This window comes from Bactrocera tryoni, chromosome 1 (assembly GCF_016617805.1).
Source record: "Bactrocera tryoni isolate S06 chromosome 1, CSIRO_BtryS06_freeze2, whole genome shotgun sequence".
In the NCBI taxonomy this organism is placed as follows: domain Eukaryota; kingdom Metazoa; phylum Arthropoda; class Insecta; order Diptera; family Tephritidae; genus Bactrocera; species Bactrocera tryoni.
Genome location: NC_052499.1, coordinates 23777632 through 23788977, shown reverse-complemented (window position 1 = coordinate 23788977; position 11346 = coordinate 23777632). Strand labels below are relative to the sequence as shown.

General features: G+C 36.2%; 1 protein-coding gene across 1 annotated transcript; it reads right to left on the bottom strand.

Annotated features, from left to right (window-relative positions):
* Positions 1 to 551: 551 nt before the first annotated feature.
* LOC120766780 (facilitated trehalose transporter Tret1-like) lies at positions 552 to 7458 on the bottom strand. The gene is made up of 6 exons (XM_040092472.1): positions 7389 to 7458; positions 6051 to 6280; positions 5736 to 5866; positions 1503 to 1879; positions 907 to 1319; positions 552 to 752 (listed from the first exon to the last, which is right to left on the bottom strand). The coding sequence occupies exons 1-6, from the start codon at positions 7456 to 7458 to the stop codon at positions 552 to 554; spliced, it is 1422 nt and encodes a 473-aa protein (XP_039948406.1).
* Positions 7459 to 11346: the final 3888 nt, after the last annotated feature.

Below are 11346 nucleotides of genomic sequence, written 5' to 3'. Positions count from 1 at the left end.
CATATAAGGTTCTATTAATTGTACTGTGCGAAAGATTAAAACCTACCGTCAACAAACTAATTAGACATTACCAGTGTGGCCTTAGGCCTGGAAAATCAACAACTGTCCAGGTATTTACCAGGCGCCAAATCTTAGAAAAGACCCGTGAAAAGAAGATCGAATAAAAATCACCTCTTTATTGAATTAAGAGACAGCGGCTACACTGACTAAATCAAGTCGTCCGTATGGATGAAAGCACTCCAGCTCTGAAAGTATTCGGCGCAGTACCCGACGGAGGAAGCAGAGGAAGAGGAAGACTTCCACTCTGCTGGAGAGATCAGGTGAAGAAGGACTTGGATGAATGGTAACCGCGTAACCATTGTCTACGTCATTAAAGAAGAATAATAATGTAACTCGCAGCCGAATATATTTTACTATAAAAATTTTGAGCAAATACAAAAACAACATTTATATACGTAGATATATTTTTAATTGCATCTAGAACGAATGCATTATGAATGTGTGCCGAGATTCCTGGGATTTGATAGATCCTCGCGTCTTCTTCCACCCAACTAATCATGCTCCATTGATTTGCCTTTCGTCTCCTCGAGGAAAATCATGAGATAAATTCCGCAAACAACACAAACTCCTGTGCACGAGTACATGGTAATGGGCAGGCCATAGTTGTATAGGAACATAGGATAGAGATGTAGCGCGCCGAACACACAGATACTCATGAATACCATGCTGATCGCTTGAGCTTGACCGCGAATCTGTAAGTATAGAGGAAGGTGAATTATTTTATTTTGTAAACAAATAAAATTCCTAAAACAGTCATTACGCGGACTTATTTCTTGATATCGATATAGTATCAGTCTTAACCTTCGAATCGCAAGGCCAAATTTGCGCATTTAGCCATTTACTCACCTTCGCTGGCAATATTTCCACAATGATTGTATATGTCAATCCAACAATGCCGAACGCAGCCGTATATACCACCAACGCCATTAGCACCAACGGCGCCCAGTCGTATTGTGCTTTGGTCGCATCGTCGGTGAATTGTACGAAAATGCCGAAGGCAAACATGGACGCAGCCATTCCAGCTGTGGAGGAAAGCAAAAGTACTTTCCGTCCAAAACGTTCCACCAGCACCGTCGATGTGACCGTTCCCGCTATCTCCACTACACCCATATAAATGGTGCACTCGTTGGGATCCATCGTCGAACCGGAGGAGGCGAAAATAGCGGACATATAGCTGACGAAGACGAAGCTGCTGGAGAACTGATTCAAAATGCACACAATGAAGGCGGTGAAAAATTTAAACATGGCCGATTTGGTGACTGCAAGAAATGGTTAAAATATATATTTCAGTACTTTCTATTAAGAATTTAATGGAAACAGATGATTCTCTTTCTCTCTCTTAGCTAACAAAAGTTTTATTCATACCAATTATTATATATTCATGTGATTAGTTCAAAAGGAAAATAATTACTTAATCGGTCTGAACAAATCTGATTACTTACAAAAATCTTTAATCGTGATGGGCGTGGCCAGTCCACCTGACAGCACAGCCGTTTTAAGTTCCTCAAATTCACTGCTCGCTGGAAGTGTGTGCCGTGGCAGTTCTAAGTCTCTATTGGATTTTTGTTGCGAATTCTCCTCCAATTCTGGCAGACCCTTGTAGAAATTAAAAGACTTTTCCGCGCGTTTGGTATGTCCACGCTTTAGGAGATATTGTGGCGTTTCAGGAAATGCCAAACAGGCAACAAAGTAAAGAATGGGCAATACAATTATAATGCATGGCACCAAGAAGTAGTCAAGATATGCGGGCAACGCATAGCCAAGTAAAATACCGGTGCTGAGGAAACCCATCGCCATCGCAGTAAGGGCGCCACGTATTCTAGAAAGTGATAGGAAATACCAAACTAAGAATGTATGTACATATGTACCAAATAGATAGAAAATTTCAGTATAATATAAACTTAAATATGAGAACAAGATAAAAATCCGTATCTAAAAAAAATGTCCAAAAATACTCGTATATTCAGCTTGTTTTTGTTGTTGTGCCTTCAAATAAAGATGTGCTGTGTTGCGATATTTGATTACAGTTTTTTACCCCCATAAAACTTGTTCAGTCTACTTCGATAAGATTAAATCACTATATTGATATCCAACTTATCATTGCAACAAACTTGTGGATATCGATAGGTTCAGACTCATAAATGTGTTTCAGATAGTATGGGTTATTATATTTTATCATAGTCTTAGACTTTCAAAGAACTTATATTTCTCCTTTCTATTAATTTAATAAATATACTAGTGCCTGATTCATTATAAATTAGCATGTGTGTATAAAAATCGTATGCAGATATATAGCCTTTGAAGACATAGTGCGGACTGAGTTGTATAAAAATGAGAAATTTCTGACAATAGCCGGAAATTTTGCATTCGTTTTCAACAAAACTTCGAACTAACTAAGGAAAATTTGAAACTATCATTAGAAAACTGAGATATAAAACGAGAAACAAATGAATCGATCAAAAAAAGTAGGAGGGTTTCTCGCAATGTGTTACTACAGAGTATGCAAGTTTTGTACACCTAATGGGTAATCAAATTGGCGCTTGAGAATCGACGGTCAACAGTCAGAGATCTCACCGGCATCGTTGGAATATCAGGTTGATGAGTGAAAACCATTTTGAAAGATCATTTGGGCCTAGGCCAAGTGAAAGCACGTTTGTTCCCAAATTCACTAAATTTTTTCTGAAAACCGCGTTGCATCAACCTCTGCAAAACAATGCTTTTGTCTTCCAGGATGTCATGAAACGTATTTTTACTGGCGATGAGTCCTGGATTTATGCTTATGACTCGGAAACAGACAATCAATCGGCCGAATATCGTGGCAAAAACCGAAAAAACCACGTCAAGGCAGGACAAAAAATAGGGTTATGTTGACAGTTTTCTTCGACTAGTGAGGTGTGGTGCAGTCCGAATTCTCTCGACCTGCCAAACTGTCAACTAGGAATACTATTTGAGTGTTATACGTCGTTTGCCCGTCCGAAGCTATTCGTAAAAATAGGCCGGAGTTATGGGCCGACAACTTTTGTTCTTTGTAACACGATAATACATACTGCATTGATCCTTTGAAAGTTTTTTGACAAATTTTCAACCAATATCATGTAACACAATCATCGTATTCGCCTGATTTAGCTGCAAATGACTTCTGGCTATTCAGCAAACTCTATCGACCGATCCAAGAAAACCGTTTAGAGTCAATTGAAGACATTAAACGTGAATGGCTACGCGCATTAAAGGCTATTCCAGGAATTAACTTTAAAAACTGTTTCGAGGGTTGAAGAAAACGTTGGCACAATTGTATTGGGGCCAAAAGAGATGAATTTGAGGAGGACGACATAGATTTTCAAGAATAAATTAAGTCACGCCCTTATTAGGTTTAATGTTGTTTTGTCTCAATCTCTCAAACCACTAGAGCTATATAAACTAAACCTTGTGAGGACAAGTCTTTCCTGAATTTTCTTATACACTATGAAAATTAATGAAATCAGAGTATAACCGCGCCCACTTTTCATACAACGGTTATCTCGAAAACAAAAAATGTTCGAAAACTCGTTTAATAGAAACGTCAGAAATATTACATTTCGCAGCCAAAATGTTAAGCAAAGGTCCTTTAGGGTCAGCGTCAAAACTCTTAAATGGTTACCATCCACCATTAGTTGTCCGGACCGTTTCTGACAATTTCAACCTAACTGAAGTGCACTTTAAGTATAAGAATAAAATCGGACTTTAACTTAAGCTCCCAGATATCGAATATGCACATCCAGTGCCAATGGCTGACTAAAAATATCGGTTAATCTGTGATATACATAACTTAAGCTTAGAGAGAATACTTTGCATCTTTTTCTCACAGCAGTCTGCGTGATGTTTAAAATGAGCAAAATCGGATCAATATTTCCCACAGCCCCCATATATCTAATATACATACATATACAAATTGCGAGAATATAAAATTTTCGGTTATTTTCGAACTTTGACCTTCCTTACGTGGGCATTTAACCATAATGTCATTATGCCCCAATTACGAGGGCTGCTATATATATTCTGGCCTAGGGCAACACTAAGTGTTGCCAGGTGCAATCTGACATTTCCATAGGAAAGTTTGACATTTTTGAGCATAACATCACTCAGAACGCTTTGTCATTTAATCGTGAATTGTTTTATTTACAGGGAATTTAAAAATTCATCTCGGCCAAAAAATGGAATTAACTCGTGAACATTTTCGTGCGACCATTTTTCACAACTTTCGACGTGGATTATCACGACAAGAGTGCATCGATGAACTAAAATCTTTGTATGACTATGAAGCACCATCCTATAGCACTGTGAAAAACTGGTACAACGAATTCAATCGTGGCCGACGCTCGCTCAAAGTCGAATTCCGTGAAGGTCGTCCAAAAACAGCCGTTGTGCCAGAAAACATCGATGCCGTACGTGAACTGATAACGCAAGACCGTCATGTGACTTACCTTCAGATAGAGGCATGCCTATGTATTTCTCCCACCAGCATACATTCGATATTGCATGAACACCTAGCAGTAAAAAAGGTTTGTTCTCGTTGGATCCCGCACAATTTGACAATCGCTCAAAAAAAGGCTCGTGTGGATTGGTGTAAAGAAATGCTGAAAAAATACGATCGCGGTGCTTCAAAAGACGTTTATAAGATCGTCACAGGTGGCGAATCATGGATCTATGCGTATGAGCCCGAAACAAAACAGCAATCGACAAAAAAAAATAAAAATAAAAATAAAAACAAAAAAAAAACATTTTCGTTGATAAATATGCCCATTTACATTATTAGGCCAGAAATATATATAGCAACCTATGTATGTTACTCCCGTAATTTCTAGAATAAGACACTTTATGTTTAAAAGTTTTGTATTGAAATGCTCCTAATACGCGTTCTTCAACTCTTCTTCCTAGAAGGTTTCAGGTCTGCTTTTAATATAAACGATTTTTCAGTTCAGTTTTTGGAATCTATATAGAAACTCAAATGCCTCTATCTACGATATTTTATGTCTCAGATATCCAAATCCTGACTTCTTTTGGATACCTAAAATGTACACCAGAAATTATAGAGGTTGTCTAAATCATTGCTTACCATCCCAGATACCCGAGAAAGAAAAAGTAAACGTTTCAGAAAGACCTCATACTGTTGTGGTCAATAATTTTTTGATCGCAAACAGCAAATATGTATAACGAGTATTGTATTAGTTCTTCAATGTTTACATATCAACCAACAAGTTGTTGTACAGTTGCACAATTGAAGAAGCTTTAATTCGAATAAGACGGCCAATTATTTGAAGTTTAATATAAAAATAAAATATTCTTTTTGTTAATCAGTGTTGTGTATGTTACGAGCAATTCTGTTGGTGGAGTTAGCATTAAATTATCGAGTTCACGAGTTTACACACAAACATAGATATGTAGATAGATATACAATCTCCTACATACAAGTATATGTTTGTTTTTGTGAATTTTGTGATTTTTTTTATATGTTTTTATGATTCGGCGTTTATGGTTTTTGATAGTAAAAGTTATTTTTAAGATTTTGGGGACAAATTTTGTAACACAAACATATAAATGCGGTTAGTCGCTAATTGCACAGATCGCAGTAAGTTGAGTTTTTGTTTGAATATATATACATAAATGGATATATTGATCTTCCCCTCTATAATACTTACTCCTTGTCTGATAACTCGCTAATGAAGATGGGTATGATCACATACATGCCGCTGCTCGTGAAGCCCGCAAAGAAACGTCCAGCGTATAGATAATTGATGTTCTGTGCCGTATAGCTTAGAATCCAGAAAAGCTGTGTGAATGAAAATTTGATTTTCTTTAAAAAAGTACTAACTATATGATTTACGTATAGCTGTGTATATCTGACCTAAATTTTTATTTCTTAATCTCTCTATACAAAAAATGGGAGCGGGGATGAAGCCCATTTTTACTTTGTCTCTTATTTCATCCACAGAAAAAAACTCAATTGCACTTACCATATGTGGTAGAGCCATCAAATACATGTTGAGTTTTCTTCCCAACCGGTCCAGCGTGAATCCAAAGAAGATATTTCCCACCAGAAAGCCGATACCAAAAAGGGAACCAATCCAGGACACCTGATCGGTGGTAATCGTAAAGTTGAGTGGCGATTCGGGCGATTGTAGCACTTGTATAATGGGCGAAAGCCAACCCAAACTGATGCCATGAGTAAAAGTTATAATGTGTGCTGGAAAGTTAGATTATGAAATTATTGGTGGAGACTGAAAAATATTTACACATAATTTAAGGTTTGCCATTTCATTATGGAAAGATTTATTACTATTTAAATTTACTACCGAAATTCAGAGTCTGTGGACTCAACTTTAAGAGCACTACGTCCAATTTATGGTTGTCACAATCGTCCTATCCGATCAAAAATTGAGCGTCTAATTAAAAAATTTGAATTCACAGGCACAGTACAAAATAGTTCTGTGCCAGTGAGACAAATAAGTGCCCGTTGTTTCGATAATATTGCTGCCACTGGCGCATCAACTGAGGAAGACCCAAATCAGTTTCTCACATGTCTTTCTCAAGAGTTGGATTCGAACAGGACGGCGCTACAAGTCACACGGCAAGTGTCACAATCGATTTATTGAAAACCGAGTTTGGTGAACGTGTTGTCTTACGAAATGACCCTGTTAAAGGCCACCTCGGGTAGACTATTTCCTGTGGGGCTTCGTCAAGTCTATGGTCTATGCCAACAAGCCAGCGACGATTGATGAACTTCGTTCGAATATCGAACGTGAAATTGCAGCAGTATCGACCGATTTATGCTTGAAACGTCGAAAATTGGGTTCAGGGTCTAGACTTCTGCAAGCGCATCCGTGGTAATCATGCAAAAAAAAAAATCGAGGTCCATACAAATTTCACGGGAGTAAATTATTTCATTAATTTCCCAAATAGTTTTGTTTTATTTAAAACTTTTGTAGCTCTCTGACAGACGTTTTAGCGGTTCTGGGACCAGTATTACGTAACTTTTTCCTTTCATCCAACTAAATTAGAAACTAACATGAATTCATATCGTTTTTTCTTTCATATGAGCACTAGTGGCCCATGCCAAGTCACAGTCACTGTTTTGAAAGAGAAGCTAAGAACAAGATTTGCATTTTTAAACATATCGTCATTTTTGTCCATACTCATGACATCATTAGATAAGAGGACCACAAATACATATGTATATATAAATGAAATTTGACAAGATGAAGCCAAAGCCGGCGTTTCACTACCTTTGAAAAACCCTAAACACTACTCACTCCACTTCTTCACCACTGCGCCTGGATGCATTTTGTACTCACCCACGATGGTAACAAGTATTTGCCGCCGATAGCGTTTGCTCCAAATCGATAATTCCTTTGTGCTGGACATTTGTCTTGCTATCGATTATTATTTTTATTTAAACAGTAAAAAAGTAAAAAAGTTTCCCAAACACTCGAAATCCACAGCTTTAACGACAAAAAATATGTATATTCAAATCTGCTCTCAGCTTCTAAGTGGTACGTCTGCCATAAGTCAATATCGACTACTGTCAGCCAAGGCGGTTTTTCGGCGCTCATTTTATACAACATTATAGCCTTGTTTATCTTTTTGCTTAAATTTGAAAATTTTATTTGCGATACTTGCACAGGCGGCTGCAGAAAGGTACACACCTGTACTATGTACTTAAGCTTACCGAAAATTAAGATCTAGCTGCAGAAATATTGACAGCGTGATTAGATAAACACATTTTCAGCCCAGCGACGGACACAGAAACATTCAGCAAGAGACCTATCCCGTTCAATTTTTTTTGGGCCAACTTTTACGACTTTCTTTCACGGTTCAAGACATTCGTTCGGCTGTTGCACACTCGCATATACATAGATGTCGTTATTAAACATTTTTAATCACATGCATTTTACGGTAGAAATGGATATTTGTAGACATTCTCAAATATGTAGTCAAGTTTGTTAGAATGTGCAACTTTTTCTTAGAAAATATATTCCTGTGCTTTTATTGAAGTAGGAGACCAAACGAATCACGTCTATGACACTGTAGGAAATATTGGCATTGCTATAATGAGGGTATTCCGCGTATTAATTGAGATTTATGTACAATGAAATTTTTCACAATCGGAAACGGGCCGGCAAACGGTCCTCATATGGGGGCGTGGCAGCTTAAGGGGTTTGGTGGATTTTAGAGGTACAAAAAGGTATTTTGACGATTTTCTTCTTAAATATAAACAATCAAATATTTCAAAAATATAATATCACATATCAAAGGTACACATTTGAACAATGTCTCCTGAAATTTTGTTATAAAAATGTTGAAAATTTGGCCGTTGAGACCTCATCTCCCTGGGTGTCTCACAAAAAAAGTGCTCTCGCCGTGGACGGATAACTTATTATTGGTTCATTTTAAATTAAAAAAATCAAAAATATTCCTTTAGTCCATACATATATAAGTCTCCTGTTTAAACGAAGAAAAACAAAAAAAATTAAAATTTTCATATTTTCTCAGACTTTGAACAAAAAAATCAAATTTTTTGATAAAATTTTCGCCATTTATTGGCTTAAAAAATAAGTTTTAATGGAAGAAACAAAATCTTTCGTTTAATAATTAGATATTGTTATTTTAAAGATGTGTACATAATTCAAACTAAATCAGTTCATAGCTTTTCTAGAAATCGTGTCCACCGACTTCAAAAATAGAGTTGTGAGAAAAACGTATTTAAAATTGGTGCGGTACTTCCGAAGGGTCTATCTCTTAGAATTATACTCGGATCGATATAAATTTTTTTTTAATTAGACAAAGAACAAAAATACCGATTTTTTTAATTTTCAAACCCACCCAACCCTTTAAAAGCTATTTAAATGTATTCTTAGACTCAGTAGCTGCCATTTTCCGTGTCCAGACATAGATATATATAGTTGTATCCGGTTATAGGGATTGGTTTTGTATGAAAATATTTATGAAAACGTTGTGTTCATGATATTTGTCCAGCTATGGCATCTGCCCGGTTATGAAGACTGTCCGATTTGGAGATTTTCACTATGCTCTTTAATTTTAGTCTGTTGCATCATCATCACTTTTCTCAGTATTGTGACTCACTTCAAAAATATAGCAATAAAGAGAAAATCGGAACGAGTTTACTTGCAGATCTATACATATACATATGTATGTAGCCCTCCCTATTTAGGCTTTGTATATTCATCGAGTTTGTACTCTTTTTGGTAGTATACAACTTGACAAAAAGAGATACCCACCAAGAAACAACTTTAAACTTCTAATGGATCTTATGGTATTTTATGTAGAATTACGCTTTAAGGATATCTGCCAAAAATAAAATGTTACCATCGAACTTAGGTATAATTTTCAATGTTGGACGGTTGAGTCCCATGAAACCACCTAACAACAACATTTAAAGTTATGAATAACAATATTCCTTCGAATCTTTAGATTTCAGAACCAAAATATCGCCGAAAATCTACAAACTTTTGTGCAATACGCTGATATACAATTTATATATATACTTAAGAAAATAATATTCTTAACTAAGTGTAAACAAAGTGAGCCCATTCTAATCTAAATTACCATTAAATGAGCCAATAAAGACTTTTGCGAATAGAAAAAAGTTTGTAGAAAGTTCAGTGAATGATAAGTCTTTCATTGGAATGGGGCATAACCCTATATTCACATACTTTTTATATATCCATGAGCAATTTGAGTAATTAAATGAAGCGACAGAGGGTATATATGTAAATGCACCTAAAATATGTATGTGTGTCAATTAATTCCAAGTGGTTTCGAAAAAATTACAATGAATGTTTGACCAAAAATTAGTTAAAACTAGTTAGGGAGACTAAATTCTAATGTAATCAAAAGCAGTTGGAAGGATAAGTCCGGTGAAATTGGCAAAACTTTAGAATTATTGAAAAATGATACATAATAATTCAATATTCATTATTGGAATAAACCTAACCTGTGACAAAAAAGTAAATAAAACGCCAAATATTTAATTATTCATCAATATTTATTTTGTCGCCTTCAAAGTAATCTCCACCAAATGAAATACAATTATGCCATCGATTTTTTCAGTCCTCGAAAAACTTTTCATAAGAACATAATCACACTGAGCCAAATCTAGTGAATACGGTAGTTGATCGATGTATTTATTGCGATTTTTGCTTTAAATTCGCTCACAAACGTGGCTCGTTGTGATGCTGTATTATCATAGCGTAAAATCCATGAATTGTTCGGATGTTCTCACGTAAACGCCTCAAAAAGCCAAATAGAACTCCTTATTGAACGGCTGTCTCTCCGGAATAAATTCATGATGCACCAATCCACGAATATCGACAAAAAACAATCGAAGTCGTCCAGAACGGGAAATGTCTTCAACGAACTCTCGACCGTCTTTGAAGGCTTTGTACCACTCGGAAGTTTTTGTTCGCACCGATTCCGCACACCAGTTAGTTAGTTAGAAATATAAAATTTGGTACAAATTCTTTGTTCGATATACGGATTCATTGTAAAAATCGCAATGCACTACAAAGGTGCACCGACTTAAGCAGTTGCTGTAAACAAATTGGTTGACAGATCACGCTCACACTTGGCAAAGTAATTAACGACTGTCTTACAAACTTAGCAAATATTTTTTTGAAATATCATTTATCCGGGGAATTTAAATACTATTTTCGGGTGCTTTTTTGTCACAATATATGTGTGTACCTATAAGCTAAGTTGCAACTAACCTAATTACACGACAGAATGTTTTTTATCAACCTTGGTTTTCTCTCAAAATCGTTTCCAAAATTAGAAGCGTGTTGGCGCTAAAACCAACATCAATAAAGCGAGCAGAGCAGTTTAGAGTGCTTTTGTTCTCCTTTACTTTATCTAAGGCAAATTCAAAAACAAATTAATGAGCGCTTTATTTAGGCCATAAAGCTATCTTTTAGCGAGAACTGAGTTGCTGCAGCTGTTATTTGAAAGTTTATTTTTGTACTCTCCCTGTGTAAATCGACTTTATGGTCGAAATGAAATTTTATTGCGTTAGTTATCGCCGTTCTAGTTATTATTTTTGGCAAGCGCTCGATCTTTTCAGTAGCAAACGCACGCTTTCTCTCTCACATAAATCCGGTTGACTGCAGTTCAACATTCGACCACATCACTGACAATTTCGGTAGCATGGATTCGATTTGAATGCAAGTTTGTTTGACAAATCTCAGTCTCGTTTTTGCAAATATGGAAATACAGAGTGGAAATTGTATACATTAGATA